The sequence below is a fragment of the Chroicocephalus ridibundus genome, chromosome 7, assembly GCF_963924245.1.
Source record: "Chroicocephalus ridibundus chromosome 7, bChrRid1.1, whole genome shotgun sequence".
Taxonomy (NCBI): domain Eukaryota; kingdom Metazoa; phylum Chordata; class Aves; order Charadriiformes; family Laridae; genus Chroicocephalus; species Chroicocephalus ridibundus.
The window spans coordinates 34019465-34044201 of NC_086290.1; the positions used below are offsets into that span (position 1 = coordinate 34019465).

At 45.6% G+C, this 24737-nt stretch overlaps 1 protein-coding gene and 1 long non-coding RNA gene across 12 annotated transcripts in view; both read left to right on the forward strand.

The window, feature by feature from the left end:
* Window positions 1–259: 259 nt before the first annotated feature.
* Window positions 260–2028, forward strand: LOC134519063 (uncharacterized). Its single transcript, XR_010072125.1, has 3 exons — window positions 260–446; window positions 1057–1114; window positions 1438–2028. It is a non-coding gene; the product is annotated as an uncharacterized LOC134519063 (long non-coding RNA).
* A 6696-nt stretch (window positions 2029–8724) lies between these two features.
* ANKRD44 (ankyrin repeat domain 44) overlaps window positions 8725–24737 on the forward strand; it is a 145586-nt gene continuing 129573 nt past the window's right edge. For 6 of the 11 annotated variants that reach the window (XM_063342502.1, XM_063342510.1, XM_063342503.1 and 3 more), the window contains exon 1: window positions 8725–8995. In XM_063342502.1, the coding sequence (XP_063198572.1) occupies window positions 8969–8995 (27 nt within the window). In that variant the 5' untranslated portion in view covers window positions 8725–8968. The remainder of the gene's footprint in view (window positions 8996–24737) is intronic. The other 5 variants (XM_063342504.1, XM_063342508.1, XM_063342507.1 and 2 more) reach the window with 3 other exon arrangements.

Here is a 24737-nt window from a genome sequence, read left to right on the forward strand (position 1 = left end):
AATGTATGTAATTATTAAAACCAGAACAACCTCTTGGAGAAATGGAACTTCCATCAAAATCTTACAAAATTCTCCTTCCATTACCTTGTTTGGAAATGAAAAGGGGTTGGGGTAGAGAATGCTTTGTTTTCTTTTTCTTTGGAAACATCCTTATTTGGCATCTGTAAAGCATTTACATTCCCTAGTTCTGGATCAAAGTCCTTTCATGGCTCATGTTACTTATTTCCTTCTTTAACTGAAGCACAGAAAGAAAAATGGATTTTTCCTCCCTCAGGCTTACAGTATAAACTCTTGTAAAAAGTCAAATCCCAGTTTTTAGCAACGAAGTAGCGAGAACGAGGATTAAAATGTCTCAAAATGTATAATCTGAGGATCCGCCACCACCCACTTCAGAATGAATGCTCTCAGTAAACGCAAGTCTCTACAGTGGTTCTGAAGCATGTAAGGTAAAATTTCGTAAAACTAAACTAAGGTAACTTTGCTGCTGGACTTCCTTTGTTTCTCATGTTCCAAAGGTTTGCACTCTTTAGGGAAGGAACTTTGTCCTCTTCAGCCTGTGTAGCGGCTAGTACTGTTGGCCAAGTATTGGGATACAAACTGCAGTTGGACTAAACGCTAGAACTGTTAGAAGCAAAACACTGTTTTCTTTTATTGTAGGGGTGGCAGGATGAAATTTGGGGTTGGTGGAATTATTTTCTGATAGAAGAACAAGAAACTCCTGTGAATCAGCTATGACACACAATCTTGTTTTAAATTTGCAGGAGAGTGTAGATAGTTTTGTTCCTGAATGCAGAACAAACTTTTCCCAAGCCTGCCCCTCCCGTTGATTCTGTGCCCCACAGAGCTTGGTGTTTCTGCTTATTTTCAGAGCTGTGCTGGCTATTCCTCTGGCTTTCTGCCTTTTGTAGACACAGGGAACTGAGCCCCATCGCCCCCTTACATTTGCAGACAAGTTTCGAGGCTGTGGCCTGTGACTGTGAATATTGGCTCTCTGCTGTTTCCAAGCATTGCTGCAGCAAAAGGGGATATAATGGTCATTTCTGATTTATCTTCTAGGAAGAATTTGGATGTCTATCAGTTTTAGCATAGCCTGTGATGATCCAACTAGCTTGAGGTAAGCCAGTACCATAATATATGTATCCTTTGTTCCCCCAGCCTGGTTCTCTTGAAAACAAATCATAAATTCTCATCTATATGTTAGTGTATTCAGATTTTTTAATTGGTTTACTTCACAGACCTTAATTCTGTAAAGTTCTAGTCTAGTGTTCCCTTTATGTAAGGGAATATACGCTACTGCATAGCAGGTTTTATCTTTAACCATAAGGCTGATCTGTTTCCATTAGCTTTCATCCTGCAGATCTGAACTTAATCCAGACTTCCAACATTCCTCCAAAAATGACGTTACTGACACCCTCTGTCACATCTTTCTCCCCACAGAGCTCTTGGCCACGTAACTTCCCTTATGGAAGGGAGAAGACTTCCCTTTGGATAGTGAGCTAAACCCTAACGTTAGAGAGAGAACCACCACAGCGCTGCTCTCTCCTTGGTGGCGACTGCGTGTTAGTTGCCGTGTGCTCCCACACCCCTTCTAACTAAACACAACTTCAGGGATGGGATTTCTTTCTTTGTGTGACTTGAAAAAATGAAATCTCTTGCTGGCCTTTGGGCACTGTGAAAAATATAGTTGAGTTTGGGGAAGGAATGTGCTAGCAAAACAGTCCCAAATTTTATGTGGGTCTTAGATCTGGTGTTGGACTCATTAGGTCCTGGCAGAGGCTCAGACATAGGCCCTTTCTTCTTATCTGCACACTGAGAATGGATTGATAAGGATTCCTACCTAATTTAGCTTGTACAATGCTCCTCACTTCCAAGACTGCGACCTTGGATAACTGACCTGATTGTTCCTTTCCAAAATTGTTCCGCTTTGGCTGATAGATTTCAACACTGCTAGTATGCATCTGTTGGTGTCCCAATGGCTGGACCTAGTACCAGACAGAAGTGAAGATTATGCAGATGCGGAAAAGCAAAAAGACCAAGGACATGAAATCTTCTTATATTAAAATAATGATGATGTCCTGACGCAACTGAGATTAAAATTTGGTATTTTATATTAGCAAGTCATTTCAATGATTTGATCTTGAGGATAAAAGTAAAAAAGAGACTTCAAAGCTAGGGATTACAAATAACTAATTGCTATAGGTTATTCAGGTGAAGTGAGTATATAAAGAGAGGTCGGTGTAGTGTCCCTTTGAACTATCAGTGATACCTTTCTAAGGAGTATGGCTTATTAGATAAACGCAACTTGTATAATTACCTGGTGTTGCACTTGGAGGGGGTACACAGGATGTTTCAATGTAACAGGAATCCCAACCCCTGGAGACCACTTGCTGAATTCTTTAAAGGTCAGGCATACTTCAAAATGTAAATCAGTGGAAAATTTAGATGAAAAATAATACTTCAAAGCTGGTGAATCACTTCAGACCATGAGTACTGGAAGATACTGCTTTTAAAGTCCAAAGACACTTGCCCTGTGTTGGGGGGGTGAGGGTGGGTTGGACTGGAATCCTTTAAACTCATATATACTTACACTATGCATGAGGAAGACCTAAACATACTTCTTATGTCTTCTCTTTTCTCTCCATGTTTCCCCTAGAAGATTAATGACATAGGAGATTTAAGATATTGTATATACCCATAAATGGAATAGGGCTGAGAACAGAAAATTTAAATACTGAACTTTTTCTTTTACTAATTTGGTTTTGCTCATCCTTTTTTTTTTTTTCCTCATTTATTTTTCTTCTTTTTAGCTCCAGTACTTTAGCACTAGTTTTTATAGAGTGTCTGTTTCCAGATTCTACAGCCAGGCCGTCAGCTCCGTAGTGCAGTGAAGTGTCCAATGTGACGGGGGTTTTTTTGTGTGTTGGGTTTTTTTGTGTTGCAGGTTTTTGGTTTTGGGTTTTTTTTAGTGTCTGTTGTAAAAGTTAAAGCAGGATCAGATAACTTGGTATTTTTCAGGAAGGAAGGACAAGGAGATAAAAGTAAAAACCTCAAACAAACAGCAAAATAACCCAGACCATTCTGGCCCTCGTTATGCGATACAAGGCAGTAAAAAGCTTAGACTTTTTCTTCCCACTTGTCCTGTCCTTACTGCCTCATGTGAAACCTTGTCCAAAGCCCGTAGAAATCAACGTGTCTTTCTACTGACTTATCTGGTTTCTAAACCGAGCACTGGGCTACGTGACAAATGGCTGAAAATTTTGTTGCAGTCTCTTGTCAGGAAAGGTAAGGATAGATGTGTATTTGCACAGGCCACCAACACATTGCTTTAAGAACTGAAGTCAGCCTAATGCTTACCACTGTCAGTGAAATCTTCCTCTCTTGCGGAGACATATTTCTAAACTGGTGTAATCAGAAAGGAGTTAACCCAATTTAGCCTCTCTAGTTGTCATCTGCTTTAATTCCTCCCCTGTTTTCAGTACCTGGTACTAGTTACGTGGACATCTGCAAGAGAGGCACTACCTAAGACCAACTGTAAGAACACCTTAACATATGGGGGAGTGTTTATTCCTTTTTGGTTAATACAGCAGAAGGCTGCAATAGTTACGATTTCAACTTCAAGTTCAAAATTGTCAGTTGCATCCTATGTCTAAGCCTCTCTGTGCATTAACTACCTGGCTGCAGAAGTATAATCAAAAAGTATTTGAAATGAGAGGAGGCCTGTGTCTGGATAACAGGAGGTGATGCTGAGGTCTCCTCTTCTCCCCTCTCTGCCCTTATCAGTGGATTGATTAATTTTGTTTGATTTCCCCCCCTCCCGTGAAACAAGTAGATCTAGGAGGAAAATTAACTTAATGAGATAAAAAGAATCTCCCTTGGCGGGAGCGGGGACAGATTGGGACACACACACCGACACGGAAATCTGCCTTGTGAAAATAAATCATACTAAAATAAAAGGGAGAAGACTATGAGGGGGCAATGACAAGCACCTTGAAGCATTTTCTGAGGTGACCGTCCCCCTCCTACCCCCCAGTCGCCCTGTGTGCTGTAGCAGTGCAGGAGGGGGAGATGGTGACAGCAATAATTAGTTACCGTCTCTGGTGTTTCGCTTGCCTGGTCTCCTGCTGTGGCCCGTGCTTGCCCTTCTATTTCAAATTCACCCAGCTCTGTATGTTTTTGCTTGTTCCCACCACTGCAGTCTCATAATGATGCTTATACATCACTCTCATCTGACTCCCACCGAGTCCGTAAGGGGGAAGAAAGCACAGCAGGATGTTTATGTGCTGCTGTTAGAGAAGAGGCAACAGGTAGAGACCAGGGGCATGCTAGATAGTGAAGTCATCAGAAATGGTTAGAGATAACAAATGTCTCTTCCTCCATCAGTCCTGTCTTTTGTCTGTGCTCAACAGTGGCAAACAAACACTGCTAAGGAATATGCTGACTGTATTTATTTTAGCTTTCTTCACCAGGCAGGAGCCAAACACACATCTAGGAGCAATTGCACCCTCCATCTGCGAGTGATCATCCTGCCTAAATACAGCAGCAGACCTGACTTTGGAGAGCAAACCGGAGCCGAGCCCTTCCCCTGCCCCTGCTGCTCAGCTGTGCAGGCAGAGCGGGAGCAGGGAGAGGAGGGTGTTTGGTGCAGACTTTTGGCTGCCTTGAAGTGACCACATCCTGTCAGGCTGCGGAAACACCAGACTAATGCAGAGAGCTGTCTGTCTGAGTGCTTGTGGGGATCCAGCAGATAATTTGCAGACGCGTTTGCATTGCTGCAGGAGGAACAGTGGTGCAGGGAGAACTCCTGCCCTTGCTCCTGCGCTCGGTCTCTTCGCCTGCTTCCCACCCACGTCCCGGTTCTCTGTAGCATTTAAGTGCAGTGTGAATGGATTTATTTCAATGGGGTTGCTTTCTTTTCCTCTGGTGCAGCTCCCAGATATTGTTTTCCTGATGCCGCACGGGAAGACCGAGTCTGTTATGGCAGAGTAACGCTCAGAGCAGCAGCCGGTGACCTTTACCTGAGGTCCTTCCCCAGCCATGTCAGCATCCCATGCCTCACAAGGTGGGAGAATTTCCTTGTAAAGCAGGCAGCCAGGCACCACGAGACCAGGTTGCTCACCCAGCACCAGGCAGGAATGCTGTGGCACACGAGAAAATTGACAGTGAGTCTCTCAAGACAGTGCCCAAACTAAGCCTTGCAATATTGCACCACGTGAAAGTGACGTGTGAGACCTTAACAAAGGGCAGATCGTTTATGATGATGCTTAAGTTCTGTTGAAGTCACATGCTTAAATCGAAGCGTGCCTGGGAGTTTTGCTGAGCCCAAGTGGGTATAAGAATGCCAAGTGCTTTCCTGACACAAAATCCAAATGAGGAAGTGTCTCATGCGCGTATGACTGCTAATAGCAAATGGCGTTCATCCAGTTTCAGATGGAACTGGAGGAACTTTGGTTTCGCCAGGGACAAAAAATAAAAAAAAAAAAGCAGAGGCCTATTATAGTGGGCCAGTATCCTGCAGGGCCTATTGCATTGTGGCCAGAAGATCAAGAAATCTTGATATGGGCAGCTGCAAAATATTTGGGGCAGTTCTGTTCTTCATTGCTGTTGGCCAGAAATTGCTTAAGTGCTAAAGTTCAAGGCTTCGTATTCCTATTTTGCTTTTTAAAATCTGTAATGGGAGGGGTGTGTGTGTTTCTGTTTCATAGAAGAGTTCAACTGGATGCACAGGATCCTCTGAGGATTGGGCATGGGTCAGTCAGGAAGAAATGCACCAGCCATCCTTAGAGGGTTTCTTTCCACTTCCTTCTCAGCAGCTCAGTGTAGCCCTAGGGCTTTTTCCTTTCCAAACACAGCTTTAATCCAAGATGACAATATCTGGCAAGCTCAAGCATATTCTCATTAAAGCTGTTGCACACCTGTTTTGATGATACCTGTTAATATCTCAGCATGGAAAGTCAACAAAATGCTACAGGTTTGAGAGTTGCAGGTATGACCATTACTTGAAAACTTAGCTCTGGATACTAATGTCTCTGTGCCTCTTCTTCCCAAAAAGAGGCAGTTGAGCATACTGCATCATTTCACGTGATAACGTGCTATGGAATTACTCTTGGGTACCAGTGAGGGCTAGGAAGTTGTTGAGTAAAATAGCTCAGAAAAGAGGGTTGATTCTGCATGGTAAGTCAGAAGCCTGTAACGTAATTGTTTGTGCTATTTTGTGAACAGGAGAGGAGGACGTGGTACTTCCAAAGCAATCTTGGACTCCTTTACTGGGATTGTAGCACTGTGACTAATCTTGGCAGTTCATGCAAATGGCACTTCAAATGGATAGTGTAAACATAATTGTAAGGACCTCTCTAAACTGAGTGCTGCCCTGTTAATATGGGATGTGAACACTCTCTGTTGTCCTGCGTGCCCCAGGGGGACCTTCCCAAGGAGCCCATCGTAGATGCTTGATCCTCCCAGACACCATCCTGTGGGGCCTAGGAAAGAGAGACTGGCATGAGACTGCTTGTTGGGAGCAAAAAACTTCAGAAAAATATTTTAACAATGGCTTGCCTCTAGCCCAATTGTTTATTTCCAAGGAACTGGGCTCCTACTGCATCAGCAGATTTCCATTCTAATGGCATACTGTCAGCTTAGCCCCCTGACAGGAGATTGTCGGGGTCACAAAGAAGATACAAGGGTTTGTACCAGATTCCTAGATCAGAAAGTGAAGGGAGCACAGAGCAAACCTGAAAAATCATTTTCCTTATGTATCCATCAAGTTTAACTGCAGGGAAAATGCTATGGTGAATGCTAAATCCTTGGAAACAGGCCTTTACAAAGGACTTTCCTTATACAGACCTTTCCTTATAACGCTGAAAGTTCCCTCCATTTTCCCCTCTTCCTTTTTTTTTTCTTTTTTTTTTCTTGCTTACTCTCAGCTGGAAGCTAACTTCTGCTTACTTCTGACCTCCGTGTGGTAAGCGTGTGTTTCAGCAGAGCCTGGGAGCGGACTGTCAAAGCAGAATTTCTGGATTGAATCAGTGGGACACCGAAAGTCTCTGGCGCATGGTGCATGGCAGCGCAGGGCTGCCAACTGCCCTTCTCAGCGCCTGGTTTGACACAGAGCAAATCTGCTGGTGCAAGCGTAATGCTTCTAGCAGTTCTGGCGTGACGAAGACCATAAGGGGTGAAGATATTAAAAAGAAAAACTACCTGAGTTCATACATTCTTAACAGGTACTGGATTCTGTCTTGCTGCTTTTTAATTGTTTTTCTTTAAACGACTGATTTATATTAATACTGTTTTTCCGTTAAGACCCCTTTAAAACAGATGGAGTCAAAATGTGTTGTAACTTGTGTGTTATTTTTAATCCCCATTTATAATGATGCCTCAGAAGCTTGAAACCAACATCTGTTTCCTTCTTGGATTGGTTTTCTTCCACAGAAGACACTTCCCCTTTTTTTTTTTCTGAACTACTTAAAGTCACCCTGTTTTTAACTACTTAAAGTCACCCCGTTCTGTAATCAAGGGTTGAAAAGTCATAAATCACAGTCATAACGGATGCGTCGTGGGGTACAGCAGCTCGCTACTGCAGAATCTAACTTGTGTGGAAATACCTGGCCTCTTTGCGCAGCACAGGGGAGGGGAAGAGCGAATCTTCAATGCTTTGCTCTTCAGTTACGTGTCCTTGGAAAAATGTAATTACCCTCATTACCTTCAGTGTGTTTGTAACTCCTGCTGCTGTGCATTGTGCCAATGATTTTAATTGAATCACATGCTTCAGGGAGTCAGCTTGTCAACTCTGAGGGGCAAGAATTTACCCCTTCATGTTTTCTTTTTCTTCCTTTTTTTCCCCTTTCTTTGTGTGCTTGGCTGTGCAGTCTTGCTCTGGTGCTTGAGTCCCGCTGAGGGTGGAACTGAAGTTTCCCCAAGTTAAGCTCGACAGGAACATTGGATGATGCTTGTTTTCCTCTGCAGCACGGGGCAGAGACTTTGCGCAGCTTGTTTGCTTGCTTGTTTAAAAAGAGGTACAGTTTATCTGATGTCATTGAAAAGTGAAATAACATATTGAGTATGGAGAGGCTTTGACTTGGCAGGACTTATCCAATTCTTGCAAGGCAGCTGTTAAAACCGTATAACCTAAAAAGAGGTAAAAAAACAACCCCAAAAGACTCTTGACAGTTGCGCCTGTTTGGTGGGATTTGACAAACAGTTTCTCAGCATACGCGCGCACACATGGAAGAGGGGACAGGCAAAGGCCTCGGCTTCCCCTTTTACACGGGTTTAGAACAGCACGTTCCCCGCTCTCCCTCAGCGTGGTGGGAACCCAAGTGGGCCTGGAGAGCCCGGTCCTCACGGGCGTGAAGCCCCACATGCCTGCAGCCCCCCCTGACGCGGGGACGGGGCTACCACCGCCGCCCCGAGGGTCCGCGGGGCGCTCGGCTTTCGGTTCCCTCCGTCTCCACACCGGCAGCCGCCAGCCCCTCCGCAGCGTGCGGCAGGTGCCCCCGGGGGCCCCTCCACTACGCCACGGGCCGGGCGGCCGGTCAGGGCCGGGGCGCGGGGCGGGTCCGGGCGGCGGGGCAGGCCCGGCCTGGGGCGGTGCCGCCCCTCACCCCGTCCCCCGCCGCCCCTGGCGCTTGCCCGGCGGGGCGGGGGGCGCCGAGAGCCCCCGGGGCGGCCCTGCTCTCCGCTCGGCTCCGCTGGGCTCCGGCACCGGCCGCCGGCGCGAACAAAGGCGGCGGCGGCAGGCGGCGGTGGCGGCGCGGACCGTGCGAGGCAGCCCGTCCACCCCTGCTTCCTGGGCCGGGCCGGGCCGGGCCGGGCCGGGCTGGGCTGGGCGAGGCGAGGCGAGGCGGCCTCCGCGCCCCCGCCCCGCCCCGCCGGCGCGGAGCGGAGCCGCCGCCGCCGCAGCAACAGCGCCGGTCGCGGGGCGCGCTCGCCGCCCGTCGCAGGAGCTGCATGTGCGCGGGAGGAGCGGCGGAGGATGGCGGTGCTCAAGCTCGCCGACCAGGTGGGCGCCGCGGGGTGGGCGGGAGCGGGGGCGGCGGGTTCTCCCTCAGCTTCAGCCTGCCGCGGCAGCGCAGCCCCGGCCCGGCTCGGCTCCGCGTTGTGCCGGTGGAGGCCCGGCGGAGAACCGCAGCTGGGCGAGGCGGGGGGGGCCCTGTAGCGGAGGCGACCGCGCTGGGAGAAGCGCGATCCCCCCTTCCCCGGGGGGGGTTCGCCGTGTGGTGCCGGCTCCCCGCCGCCCCCCGCCCGCCCGGCTGCCGCAGATGCGCTTCTCCTTCCCCTCCCGGCGGACATTGTCTCTGCCCGCCCAGGCGGCGTGTGCGGGCGGCCGGGGGCGCGGGGCCGGGGCCGGGGCCGGGCGGGAGGCAGTGGCCGCCGCCGGAGCTCGCCCGTCCCCCGCCGAGCGGGCCGCCGTCGCCCCGCCGCCCTCGGTGGCATCCTGACAGCTCCCGTCGGCGGGGCGGGAGGGCAGCGCACGCCGGCTCGTTTGGAAAGGCCTCTCGGCTCTGCTTCGCCTTCCTTGGGATTTCTCCCACGTCTCGTGGCCGTGCCATACGTGTAAATTATTTTTCCTGTCACCTTTTCACTTAGGAAGTGCCCGTTCGGTTTAGCTGTCGCCATTGTTTGCAGGCTGCTAGGAAAAAACATGGTATTAAACCCTTAGATTGTGTTAAATTTAGCAGTGGGCAGGCAGCTGTAATCGGTATTAAAGTATTTCTTATCGCTGGTAGTTAAAAGCATTTAAAAATATTTACTAAATTGATATTATGGCTCCCACATCCTGATTTATCCACATACTCTACCAACTGTTACACACTTTGCGTGCTTTAATCTGCTATTTTTAATTTAACGTGGTCTGCCTGTGATCTGCAGCGTGGGTGTCCTGCAAGCCTCAGACCTTCCTGTTGGGTTCAGGAGGGCTGTCTGCAGCCAGCCCCTCTCCAGATACCCCATACTTACAGATCCCAAACCTTGCTCACAGACTATTTAGGCTTTTCTAAGAAAATCTTCCACGTGCAGAAAGCCACAACACAGCATGATTAAAAGAGTTCTGGAAGAAAAAAAAAGGATAAAGCCGCTTCTAAAGTAAAAGCGGCACTGTGTCACCAGGCACAGTCTATAACACGTTCTTGCGTGTAACAGAAGGCAGTACTCGTGGGCTATCTCCTGACATGTCCCTCGGATGTCCTAATCTTTAGATGTGGTGCTTATCACTGGCAAAGAAAATATTTCACAGCACAAGGCTTCCCTACCTAGTGGTGCACTGGCTGGGTCTCATAAATAAGGAGATTTGTGTAGAATCTGCGTATTAAAAATCCAAACAGCAAGCGTCAATATTAGAAATGCATACATTACAGGGGACCGAAATTGTATCATTGCAACCATGTTTTTTACATGTTTAATGAAGCCCCTGAATTTACTGCCTTTGCTGAAATCTTGCAAGGATTTCGCTTCAGTGGCAAGTCAAAACAGATTTAAGTCAAGTGGATCACGTCTTGTTGAAGTCCGTATTGCTATAAAAAACATAAACAATGTAGGCCGTTGTCTTAGCGTTCTCCCTTCTCTTCTGAGAACTCTCAAAGCTGAGGGACGAGGCACCTTAGGGCTGCCATTGTGCCCCTGCCGTCCGCCTGCTTTGGGGATGCTCAAAAAACTGATGGATGCTCGTGATGGTTCCCGGTCAGGCTGTGGCCTGGGAGATGATACGACAGGCTGATAGTTTTTCTTTGTGAGTACGTGTCCTCTGTCATTTACGAGGGGATATGTTGGTCTGCCTATACTCATCCTACTGGATCTCTTTTGATTTTCTTCAGTTTCTTCACCAGATATTTTTCTTTCACTTCTGAGAGACAGGAGGAGGGGGAGGATACGTTCAAAGCTGGCCGTGGTGCTTCCTCTTAAACCGGGTGCAGAAGTTTATGCGTGCCTCTTTCTGTGTATTTGGTGCCGTTGCTGGTGGAGCCTCGCTGACCTGCAGCCCGAGCAGTTCTAGCTGGGGCTGTGCAACCTGCAGCAGCAGCTCTGTGTGCCTCAGGCCAAGCCGTACATCAGGTTTGAGGAGCGCTGTCCCCAGGCTGGCCCACCTCTGACTAAAAGAGATGCGGTAGCAGCAGCCCCACATGTTTATAAACAGACCCAGGCAAAACAGAGGTGAAGCTGGGACAAGGAATGATGTGCCTGGGAAGATTTGCATTCCTGTAACAACTCCTGCCTGTGCTCAGACTCGCTGAGGCTGTGGGAGCAGGCTCCTCCCAGGTTTCTTCCTGCTCTTAAGGATCGAGGCAATTGTGGCAGCGATAACTTGCAGCAATTCAGGAAACCATTTCCTTTTGCTTAAACACCAGAGGCCACTGTGATTTCTGTAGCACATGCTTTCCTCTGGATCCATGACTTTCTTGACCAGTGAGGAAAGCTTCCTGTAGGAGAAGACTAGAGAACCCTCATGCTAAGAGTTTAAACGTGCGTTTCTTTAAGTAACCTGTTGCCTTCTCGCCTCCATTCTTGGCTTCTCTTACCAACCGCATCTAACAGCAGAGTGTTCAGACAGATGAGAAATTAATCACATGGTTTCGCTACGGGCTTTGAGGACAGACAGACTTCCATTATTGCTTCTTTTTTGACATAGCTGAAAGGTGCTAAGGTATTGCTAGGTATTGCTGTGCTTAATCCTTCAAAGAGATTGTCGGTACTTTTGGCTGCATTCACTCCTTAGGCAGGAGAGCTTAGTTTAAGAGTTTTGCATTAGTGTAGATTACTTGAATTTACTTCCAGCGATGGTAATTGCCAGCTTATCAGTTGGGCCACAAGAAACCCTTAAATCATTTAACCATAGGAAGTGTATTCTACCACCATTTGTTTCTGCACTTATTTCTTCCAGGCCTTCCTTTCTTCAGCTAGCGGCTACCTGCCACTAGCCATTTTAACTAAATGTTAAGCTGAAAACAACCTAAGATAATTCATAAAACTTAAATTAAATGCCTAGGATTGTAATCTTTATAGTGGTGTGTCTGGGCGGTTGTAAATGTTCTGATGCTCTAAATATTTCAGCTGTCATTTACAAATATTGCAAAACTTACTCTAAATCTTAAAACTTCTATCCATTTTTTTACCAGTGAATGTTGATAACAGCAAGCATGGAAATTGCTTTAAAGACTGAAAAAAATACAATTTTTCAATTTTCAGAGTTATTGCTGTGGTGTTCCCTATCCAGTTTATTGGTTGTACCTTTTCGGTTTTGATGAGCGTTGGTATTTTGTATTACGTGGGGGTGCAGTTGTATGTGATAAAAGCCTTTGCATTTAAGCTAGAGCTTGGAAGGAGCAGAGGATGAGTGCTTCAACAAGTGGGTGGCCAGAGTTGTGTTCCGGTGTGCGTTGCGCTGACACAGCTTGAGCCTGGCCACGCATATGACAGGACGTGTGCTGTGCCCCTCCGGTGCTGTTGGAGGAAACCTGCTTGATGCAGCTCTTCATTCCTTCCTGTATTTTTGAGTTGCCATTCCCTCCTTCTCACGAGTATCCTTTCCCCTTCGCCAAAGCTGTCTACGAGTGAAAGCATCAGTTGGTTTTTGACGTTTGTGGTTGTTTTTTGAGGAGCCGTCGTTGCCTGGACCCACCTCTCTCCTGTCCTCTGAGGAACCGGCAGATGCAGGCTGCTTCCTGCCGCTGCTCTCCCTGCCCGCCGCCTGCAGTGCTTTGCACGGCTTATTCTTCATACTTGCACTGAGTAACTTGGTTTCTTGAGAACTGTTTGTTTGCCACTTGCAAACTTTTCAAGAGAAAGCCTGTTAGTCAAAGTCCTGTTGAGTGTGCTTTTAATCGTGAGGGTTTCCATTGATGGTTCTGGGCAGCAAACACAGACAATTGCTCCTGTCAGCGCTCTGTTGAGAGGGTAAAATATCTCAAAATATTTCTCTATGTAAACTTGTGTGAATTAGCTTTTGGAAAATTATTTTGGAAGAACCTAAGCTTCTGTAGTGTCTCCATCTCATTTCCAGGCTTGCCTTGGCAGCTGAGGCCCTCCTCGCAGGACCGCCAGCAGTGCCCGTGGGCCTGCAGGTTGTCTCTGTGGCTAGCTCCGTCCTCTTCATCCCGTTTAAAGCCAAGGAAGCTGCTTGGTGCATGACTGTGTTTGATTTGGGGTGCCAGCCCTCTGTGCAGGTCAGGTTGCCTTCGGGCACCTCGTCCCGAGTGCGCCCATCATGCTGTGTTGGAGGCAGTGACCGTTGGAGCGGCTCCTGTGTGGGGACCTCCTGCTTCTTGGTGTCTGTCAGAGGCTGACGCAAGCTCTCCCCTCTTGATTATAGTTACGCACGTTTGCAGGGAAAACATATCGTTCTGTCTTTGAAAGACACTGAGAATGTTTTCTGTAAACAAAAGTAATATCAGAAGTTGCAGAGAGGCGAAGCCTCTTTTAAGAGAGCTACTTTTAAGAGAAGTAGTGCTTAGTGTTTTTATGCCTGTACTGCTGAGTTCAGTGGGAAGCTTGCTGTAGATCTGGGACAGACGCAGGCTCCATCTGGCCTTGACCCAGTGCACCTGGGGGTCAAAATTTACTGTGACTTCAGGTCCTGTGTGTGTACAAAACAACAAAATTATTTTTAGGCTACCCTTACAAGCATGCATATGCATGCACAAGGGTAATGAAGCCCAGATAAATGGTTAGTGTGTGCACTTAGGCTGCTATTAACTGCAAAACCTCATCCTGTCTCCTGGTATTCTGCCTGTTGTCCTTGATTGCTGAGAGTAATGTGGTGTGACTAGAACTGAAAGGACTATTTCTCTCCCTCCCTTTCCCAAATGTTTTCCTGGGTTTGACGGTTCTCCGCTGACCATCAGGATCCTTCATAGAGAAACAGCATTAAACAAATGTTTAAATAATTTTAAACAGATGTCAAAGATCATAAAAATTGGCTGGGCAAAGGCTGGACTTGCGTCTGAATACACTTAAAACCAAAATGAATACAACATTAACAAATAATCTCCTAACAAAGCTGATTAAATTTCCAAATGATGGTGTATCTTCAACTTATTTCAGAATTATTCGATTCACAGGGCTGTTTTTCTGTATATCCTTTCTCTCTGACAAGTAAAAGCATCTGAGAAGATGCCCCTGAATCTGCTGTATAAAATAGGAGTAATGAACCTGTGCCCCGAGGCCGCAGGCAACCCACGGGTTAATTTCGTGTGGCATGAAGTCCTGCGATTCCTCCCTTCCTCATATTATTGCCAGATAATACTAAGGTGTCTATTAATTTGCAGGCTGCCAAGTGTTTTTGAAAGGGCTCACAGCAAGGAAGAGATAATCTGTTTTTGTACAAAATACTCAGGTAGCTGAAAGACAAAGGTAACTGTAGAAAAGGAAGAAGGAGGAATTTACCCACAAGAGTGTTTCTCTCTTCTTTCTTGTGAAATGAAAATGTGATTGGACCAAAATAACTCCACGGTGGGAGCCACTGGCTTTCTAGAGCTGTGACGTTCCTGGGCACGACAAACACAGTGTGAGGTATGGCTCCATGTGTTTCAAAATAAGGTAAAAACTTTGGAAAAAATGGGAGGTACCAGCATTCCTGCCCTTGTTCAGATCTGTGGGAATGATGGTCGCTGCCGTCTGGTACAGATGGGTCCTGAGCTCTGACACGTTTCATTGTCTCGTCCTATTCAGAGGAGAGGGGAAAAAAAACAACCTTTGAGTTGCCAAAGAGAGCAAGATACAGGCTTGAAAAGGAAGCTGCTTGCTTTTTTTGGTCATGGCTTCTGCAAGAAGTATCGCTTTCTGATCGTTTCGTAGCTTGTTTCAAGGTAAACAAGAAGCGCTTTCATCAGGGGAATTTCTGGAGTCGCATAGCATGCTCAAGTCTGTCATAGATATTTCTTTAGCAGAGAAATCCTCCAGAACTTTGCTGTTCGGTAATACTGTGAGGGTTTTGCAGTGGTTGCAGCTAAATGCCTGGGCTGTTTTGAGGGGGTGTGTGCCTGTCATGTTAGGATGTTAGTTTTCTTGAATCACAGATGGCATCCAGCAGAACTCACCCTCCTGTGCTCACTCGAGGTGTGGTATTTTATCCCTGCATGACAAGTGCCTCATGACCTCTCCCTGATCATCTCTTAAATGAAGATGTGGTTGTCATGACTACGTTTAGTAGAGAGATAAATGTTCTTCCCAGCTTGGGCTCTTGTGTAACGGCTTGGTTTGGGCAAGGTGGTATTTTTATCTGGATACTTGCTGAAGGGTGGGCAGATGATTTCTGTGACCCAGGAATAAAAGTGCCCAAGCTGGAGCTGGCTGGTCGCTGAATGTTGCCTTGGGGGCAAATCCCTGAAGCCAGCAAATAAAACTTTTACAGGTTGTTTCTAGAGGTCTGGGTGCAGCTGATCCACTTGTTCATTGCTGGAGAGGCAGAAACTCCAGGACGTGGTCCCGGCAGGAAGGATCTCCCCATGCTGGCCTGGTGCTCTGCGGTGTGCTCACCCGGAGGAGCTGGGCCAAGTGCCTTCTCCCCTTCCTAAAGCTGTCCCCCCGATCAGAAGAGCTCTGGTTGTTGCATTTTCAGCTGTTTCCGTTTTAAAATTAACAGGTTTTTTTTTTTTTTTCCAGAAGTACATATCTGACATTTGTCACTTTTTTTTGTTAGCTGGAAAGCTTGGGCTGGAAAGTTCCCACAGCTGCCGTTTGTGGCTTCAGCTTTGTTTTAATTGCTGCGCTAGAAACATGTAGCAACGTGCTGTTGGAGCCCTTCAGCCCGGTGATGGGTGGGAATCAAAGCATTACGAAATTACATTTAAAGGGGGGAAATTATTTTGCAGTTTTATCCAAGGATTTGAGGTCATTATTGAAGTTTGCAAGGAGTCGGTCAACAAATTACAGCATTTAGTTGTGGCTAGATAATTGTGACATTCTGAAAAAGTATGTGCTTTTTTTGATGACAGACATTTGCATTTTTTTTGCTTTTGGGGTAAGAAAAAGTCTTCCCTGGCTGCAGATGTTCAACCAAAAATGGAGGCTTTTTAATACACTTCTGCCAGGCAGCGCTGACCTTCCTAGCCTAACACAGGCTTGTCTGGTTGGTGTTACGAGCTGGTTTGATGTACGGACATGCATTTTTGTGCCAGAATTCTTTGTAATGGCTTGCTTTCTTATTTTAAAAAGAGTACTTGGGGAGAATGCCCTCGCAAAGCCCCTGCTTCCTCCTGGCAGCTGGTGCTGCTCCGTCTTTATGAGGAAGTAAGCAAAACCATGATGGTTGACTTCTGCACATGGTCTTAACAGATGTACCTGACGGCATCTATTTACTGAGCTAAGGCTGTAGCTTTTTTGCATGAAGGAGCTTGTTTCTTATGAAAACACCTTGTACTACTGAATTATGTATGTGTAGGATTGCTCTAAGGGCCACATGTTGATATCCTCAATGACATAGAAAGTCTGCAAATAATTGCTACTGATGAATAATTTGCTGTTTAAACATTACCACTTCTTTTCTGGCATGTTTTATGATCTCATTATATGACCTGTTTTTTTCCCATCTTTCAGCCTTTGTCATTTTACAGACTTGTTGTTTGATCGAATGTCTTTTGTCCATGAAAAAGCTTTTAGCAAAATAGTTGTTTGGGACCTACTGAGTTGCATACCTCTAACTGATGTCTCTGTCAACAAAGTATTACCAGCAGTAGCGAGTGTGTAACTTGAAGAAATTTAATAGTAAAAATGTAAAAATCAAGTATTGCCATCTGCAATATATAAACTGAAGAGAACTCAGCACTCAGCTGCACCATTAGATGCACAAGCTTTCACATTCTAAATATGATCAAATAATTTCTGGGAAAGGAAACTAGTGTGGACATTAATAAGCTTTTATATGCATTTCATCATTAATAATGTAGGCAGTACCGTTCAGATGGAGAACATAACATGTTTTATTATAGTGTCATTTTAACATGATAGGCTCTTTGCCTTTCCAAGGTGAAAGTTTGCCTTCTGAAATCTCATCCTCAGATGAAGTTTTGCTTTTGGGTGCATTGAATCTAGACCAACTTTGCAGGAATATGGGGAAGCTGCGTTGTATTTATAGTAACACACTGGTAGCAGCACCTGTGTTTCTGAGTTTCTACGCATAAAGTTAATTTTTTCCATAGTTATAACAGACAAAGGTGGACAACACGCCTTTTTCACTAGTGTTTTCATTCTCCCCTTCTTAGGTGTCTTTTTATAAAGGTTGTTGCTTTTCTCTGTGAGCTTTTTAGTCTTCTGTGCAATAAAGCAGCATGGCAGAGCCATGCCTGTGCCACCAAGTTGGAGCTGATGTCTCTGCCTGAGCCAGCCCGCTTGCCGTGTGAGCTGGTGCCAGCAGGGAACCTGTCATTTTTTTAAGCTAAAAGCCTGCAGTATTATCTGGTAAAACACTGATTTGTTCAGTGTGGTCTTTAGTTGTTTAACATGCCGAGGGTGAAAAATGAGAGAACAAAGGCCTGAATTACCCCATATTGTCTTTGTGCTTCCAGCTGCTTTAATGTGCTTCCCAATGCGACACGCAGCATTTATCTCCAATTTAAAATCAAGAGAGGGACTTATTTAGTCATTGACTCCAGGAACATTTCCAAAGGGCTCTACCAACCAAGTAAACTTTGTCTGCCAGATCCTGCAACCATTATTTGAACGGAGTGCGCTTAGGTGAGTGATTCTGTTGCATCCCGCCCAGCATGAGTAAAGCCTAGTGTGAGGAGATGTCTTTGTTTTAATGTAATCAAGCACTGATCCTTCAGGTATACGCATAATTCTGCTCCTCTGTTAGGAGATGTGCCCCTGCTTCTGGTGGGGTTTTCTGCAGATGGAGCCTGTGGCTCGGATACCCTTGGATGAAGGCAAATGTGAGATTTTAAGAAGCTGCCAAGGTGGCTTGAGAGGCGGGGAGGGAACAGCTGCCCTTCAGGGCAGAGGCAGAGAGTGTGAGGGATGCTAGGAGGAGGCAGAGGAGGAGGCAGGAAAGGTGTAGCCAGAGGTGCAGCGCTGCTGCTGGATGGCACTGTCAGGAGAAGGCGGTCATTATCCCAGTTTGCAGTGGGAGAAGCGGGATGCAGAGAAACTCGTGTGACTGAGGTCAGGCTGAGAAAGGGAGCCGGTGACAGAGCAAGAGCTGAATCCTGATTTCCCTCTTTCAGTGGCTGATTCACAGTGGTGCCCTTCCTCCCTGCAAGTTGTTTTAACGCTGTTTACCATGGGGACTGATGCCAATCTTATGATGTTGCAAGACGAGAAATGAACGGTGGCATGCAGTTTCATAGCACAGCGTTAAATTCAATGAACATGTAGTTTATTTAGATATTTGTTTTTTAAAGTGTAAAATCAGCATTGCTGCTGCTTAAGAGAAAGTGCTCTGTTAAGAAATGGTTTTTAGGTCACCTGGTAGGTAAAGGCTTATTCTGGATGATGGCAGTGGGTGGTTGTCTTTGGTCACTAATTCTGTGTCATAGGCTTAGCGTTGTATTCTGGCAGTGCAAACGGTAAAAGTGAGATCAGCCAGTTGCGTGTCAAGGCCACTTGTTTAGACTAAATGTCCTCATAATCCAGGACTGTGACTCTTGGCCACAGAGCACACACACGGAGCTGGGTGGGTTCAGAGAAATGGAGGTAGCCTCTCAAATACGAAAACTTACTGTCAGTGGATCAGGTGGAGCCCTTTGCATATGTTCACACAAGGTCCATTTCATGTCAGGCTGAAACTGAGCAGTCTTCTCACAAAGTTTTGTTTATTGCATGTAAATATTATAGACATATAATCTAGTTTCTAATTAGAAAAGGGTGCTCCTTTTAGAAGCATTTTCATGAAGACTGGCAAATTTGTGCATCACCCCTGCTACCCAGAGGAGTGTTATTCTTTTCTGCAGCTGGGAGCAAATGAAGCTGAACAGATTTGTCCTCCTCCCCAGAGAAGGGTAAGACTAGCTCACACAGCCGCGTAGCCTCTATCTCCAGGGAGCTGGACGTGAGTCTCTGAGGATGTGACCACTGTTGGTGGGGAGATTGCACAGCCTGGGAGTGCCCATGTACCCCAGCTTTGTGGGTGCAGTTACCTGGGGTGTCTGGTTACCGTCGGCCTCGCTGTTAGCCTCTTCCTACAGGCATAGGCACAGCTTTCACATTAATCAGGGATTGCTTTTAGGATCTCCTGGTTCCTTTTCCTGGGTAGAGTTTGCATATCTTTACTGGGTTTTTATGACTGCTTCTTGCCCTCCAAGGCAGGTATGTAATTTACCAGCGAGCTGCCTGGAAAAGGAGACACAAATGACAGCAAACCACAGAGCAGGCACGTGATCTTCAGCTCTTCGTGTTCCCGCAGGGCCGGCTGAAGGCAACTCCAGACAACTGTCTGAAAAGCCTTGTGTGACTCCTTAGAGATGACTCTGTGCAGACACATGGTCCCCAGCCCTTTAGAAGAGGTCTTTAAAGAGTGCTGCACACTTTCAGACAGTTGTCTGGAGAATTCTTTGGTTGACTCTGTTGTAGGGACAAAAATTAAAAGGAGGTGGACAAGGAGGCGTAATTCAGTGCTTTAAGCTTTACTCCTTTATATTGCACCTCCAAAAAGCTCTAGCACAGAGCAAGCTTTCACCTAGGCCTCTACAGCTGCCTGTCCATTACCAGCAAAAAGGGAAGGCTCTGACCCACAGAAGTAACAAAATCTCTTTATGTGTTATCTGGCCCTGTGCGATTGTTGAACTGTTCAGGGTCTGCTGGGTTGAATTGCGCTGCTGCTTGCTGGGATATCGGAGCATCAAAAATAAGTGCTTCATCCATGTGGATGCAATCCCAGAAATAACGTTGCATTTGAGAAAGAGTGATTGTTTCATTCCTGACACTGCTTCTGTTAGTGTATTTTGTTTGCTTTCAAGCAGTAGGCTTGGAGAGAAAGCAGTCCAGATTTCTGCCTATTTTTAACAAAGTGTTCAGCTAATACGTTAATTGAACCTTGAACACACGCAGTAATAATTTTAAGCCACAGTAGATGTTTCACCAATAAGGTAATTCTCTCTACAGAGGGATAAACAGCGTGCTCAGCCAGAAGAGAGCTTGGTTGCTTGTGCCTTACCACCTAAGTTCACGCACATTGTATTCCCTGTAGAGTTGTGCTTGTCCCTGGTGTTTGTAGCATGACAAGTGGAATCAATGTAAAAGCCATCTCTCTGCCGAGGTCTGCCTTAAACGAGTTTAAAAACCAGCCAGACCTAGTTTATGCTGCCCATGCCCCTCTTTCTGGAAACACGTTGTTGAAGAAAAGGTTTGCGTTACTGACAAGCCCTTAGAGGGCAGTTAAAACCGCCTGCAGAAATATAAATAGGAGGGGCTTTACTCAGTTGGGGGCACAGGTGAGGAGCAAGGGTCTGTTCCCTGGTGGACTCCTGGGTCTCAATGTTCTCCCTACCTGTGTGACAGAGTCAGCCTTGGGACGCTGTCTCTGGTTTCTTGCTGTCCCACCAGGCCAGGCCTGGGCGCTGACCTGCCTCCAGATGGGGGCGACCACCATGGGTTGGTTAAAGCCGGTGTAGCTTTATTGGCAGTGACCGCCCAGGCCCTTGTTCCTGGGAAGGGGATACATCTGAGCAAGGCATTTTCTTCGCCATCCTTAGGATTAGGGATGCAACCTGTGAGCTTCTTTCTTTCACAGTGGGGATCCGCTTTGTTCTGCTGCCAGCCCTTTCCCTAAACAGAGGCTAACCCTGGATTTAAAGATCCCAGAAGGGACAAAGGAGTTCAAGTGTCTTTTTGATCTTTGTTGCTACCCCGAGGCGCAGTTAGATCATTTGCTGTGAGCTGATCTCAGTTGGGCTTGGAAATTTACTGAAGCAGCTACTCCAAAATAACTATTCTGCATAGGTATTTTGGTGTGGGCGCTCATATTCTTGCATAAGAATGTCTTTTGCTAGTCTGTCTTAATGCACCATGGAAGTAGAATAACTGCTGACTAATTATTCAAGAATAGCTCTTTTGGTAAATGTCTGAGCACAGAAAAGCCCCACTACAAAGAATAAAGACACCCCCCATCCCACTGTGGTTCAAAAGAGGAGGTTCTTCCCAAGGTATTAAAATAGTTCTGTTCATTCATGGCTGTTTAGAAAAGAACATACCAGTGGTAAGTTTTATGGTGCATGACTTAAAACATTTCATATTAATTAACAAACAAGTACCAATTAATTTTATGTTATGATGCTTAAGGAGTAGACTGCAAGGAATGGTATTTAGCTGTGGCTGTTTGGCAATTATGACCTTGTATATAATAACAGACTCAATAAATTCTTGATGTGAGAGAGCATCATTAATCAACACAGAGTTAATTAACTGTGCTGCTCACACAGGAAGCGCTGCACAGAACTGTCTGGATCTCTGTAGTGCTACAGGCTGAAAATGTTTGATTTGTCTGATCCCTGGCTTGTTCCCACAGAATTTTCCCTCAAAACTGATGCTAAAGAGGGAGCAACGTTCCCTGTAGGTGAGTGGGCTCCGCACACTGGTCCCACAGGTCGTTTCCTTCTGCATCGCTGATGCTCTGGCAGACCTTAGCTGTGTCACTGTGTCACTTAGGCTTTCTGTCACCTTCATGGAGAAGGTGGAAGCAAGCCCTTGGAGGAGTGTTGGAGTACTAGAAATATAAAGAGCTCTTGCGACAATGATTTTGGTCAGGTTAATCCTATGGGACTGCCCAGGAAATTAGGAATCGTTGTGATAAGAGTTATACTCACCAGCTCGCATTTAGACTTTATACAGGATTTTTTTCTCTTATGTTTGGTTTTTTTTTTTTTTTAATAGTTTGAAAGGTAGGCCAAAAAGGGGAAAATGAACAAGATTCGTCATACCTTCAGAGAGAAACGCATTCCGTCTCTGTACCTCTCACCCCTCTATACTCCAAATAGATCTTGTCATTTTCCGGAATATGTGATGCTTAGAAGCATGAAATGGGCTCGGCCTTTCAAAGTGACACTGACCATCATTTTGTTGCTTTGTTTTATTGTTGGCTCAGTGTGCATATTAATGTGAAGGACGGATTTCTAACCTGGGACTGTACATTTTTAATCATCTGGTTTACCAGCTTTTTGATGTCCTTTGAACCACTTTCATATCTGTGGTCACTGTAGACTGTGTCATGGAAGAATTCAAAGTGTGAGCCATGGAAGTGCTTTAAGCTTTGCAACAACAATGCCCAGAAACAGCCAATTTGGAGAGTTCGAGCGGCTCCAATATGAGAGAAATGAGAGAAGGCAACTGGGTCTTGTTTTCTTACTGCTGGTACGTACAGCCTTCTGAGTTAGAAGATTTCGTATGCCCTGTTTTTATTCTTGAGGTTAATTTAACTTAGAGGTATAGCAGAAATGCTCTTCTTTCTTTCTTTTCTTTTTTTTTTTTTTTTTTTAGATAAGTGCAGTTAAGTGTAATCCTTCCTCTTCTTCCTTCTTTCTGCCACCTGGGCTATTAGTCTTAATTACAGAGTCCCATTTAGTAAATCACTAATACAAGAGTGGCTTTGTATACTGCCACAAGATACGGTGACCAAATAGGGCCGGAAATAGAAGAGCAAAAAATTTATAGTCTGAATCTTACTCTTCCTCTGCCTTGCTGTGGCTGAAAATGTATTGCCTATTAATGGCTACTTTTATTGATAGAACATTTTTAGGGCTAGGAGACTTCAAAGATTTTAACTGCTCCTTACATTTTTACGCAACGATCTCTTGCTTTGAGTAGTGAAGGAAGTGTTTTACTTGCCTGCTCTGTCTACTGAGACAAATGGTTTTCTCATATTCACCCTCGTTTATAAAGTGTAATGGAATGCCCTTAACAGTTTATGACGATGAACTAATTATGGGGGCCTGGGAGTGGGGAAGGGAGGGAGAGAGGAAGAGGTTTTCATTTTAGATCTCAAGGCGGAGGAAAGTGACGATTCAGCTAATCTCTCTTCTGCAAATGAGACTTTTCTGCCGCAGCCACACAGCTTCTGTATTTGATACAAAGGGAGGCAATAATTCCTAAATGGTGGAAAAACAACTGTTCCTCCCCCCCAACCCGGGAAACAGAAGTCAACTGACACCTCTTCTTATTAACCCCAAAGTGTAGCTAGTGGTTATGGCCTGGTGTTCTTGCTTTTCCGCTCTCCCATCCAGCTACCTCTTTAACCGGCTGGCGTGACTTTCACCAGCTCTGGCGTCTCATCCTGTACTCCAGCTGCTGTCCAGACAGTGCAGTCAGAAATGCTGCTTCCATTGGGTACCTAACACTTTCTCAAATTCAAACTCGTGCCTAGTTTGTCACGAGCCACGGGGGATTAAATCCAATGAATGGGCAATACTGTATTAAGCTAATATTAATGACAACTGTTCTATTTTAGTACTATGGCCAATGGTCCAACATATGTATGTTTAAACATATGCACTACATAGTGCATGAGTAGACCCTTAACATATATTTTGGGTATTTCTGGGTTGCCTCAACCATGGTTTCCTTTAGAGACATGTTTATTGTTCTTTGTTTCGAGGAGCCCTTTCTCTCTTGCCCATATGCCAGCACAATTTGTCCTTCCTCACACCTCATGTGTTTTCAGAGCCTGACGGAAAAGATGTGCTTTCCCCTGTCCCCAGCTTGTGTCACAGAGGACTCTTAAACGTTGGCCTTTACTCCTCCGTTTCCCCCCCTTTTATGTTTTCAGCACAGTCTCTTTTCCTTTCTTGACACTGCCACAGTGTCTGCAGTGCTACGGAGTCTGATGAAAGGTAGCGGTTAAAGCTTCCTTTGCAGCAGTCCTTCCCTTGGCTGTGCTTGTGGAAATCCCTTGGATCTCTGCTGAAGTTTCATCATCCCCTTCATTCTTAGCTTCAGAAGAACTAGGATCATTTTCTCCTAACACCACCAAAAGACTGGAGCTGGTGGCAGTACAGGCGAGAATCATTAGTTCTCAAATAGTTTGAGGTATCATATGTCATTTGTGGCTCATCATTTTGTACATTTCTGAAAACACTTCCCTCCATTCTTTTTGGCCTTATAAACAGCCCATATTTTTTCTCTTTAAACAAAATGGAAATGATTTTATAAATATGTTAGATGTAAGTGAAAATGAGAAATTATGTTAAAGATCTGTTATGTGATGGGAAAGGTATGCAAATAATGTGTGCAATCAGAAAAAACTGAAAAATTAAAATATAAAATAGCCATGCCAATGTGAAATTTTATACAGATTATTTTTGAGTATGTGAAGGATGGGGAAAATACAAGACTGGAGACAGGCAAGCGTTATGCCTTTTTCAAAAGGGGGGAAGTGAGGAGCCAGAGAATTAGTCGATGTAAGGCCAACATTGTGAAGTATACAACAAAATATCTTGTTCCAGAAGTCTCTGGGATGGCAGAGATCAGGATTTCTGAGAAGTGAAGTCTCTGCTGTTGATTTTTCTACCCTGTTCAGGGAAATGGGACTTTGTGCACTGTTTTTGAAACTTGTATTCACAACACCAAGCAGAAACAACCCTGTAAAGGCCGTGGACTTTTGCTAACCGCTCTAGCCACAAGGGGAATAATAAGGAACAGTAAGTGCTAGGCTTGTTCCTCATACAAGTGTGTTGAGATAGACTGGGACCTGGGCAATTTTCAGCTGTTTCTAAATTGGGAAGCTGTTAAAAGAACCCGCTGTCTCTTCACCACTTGCTTTCTGTGACTCTCCTTTGCAGAAGGGTGCTTTTCACTTCCTGCCAGGGATACAGCTTTCTGATCGAACT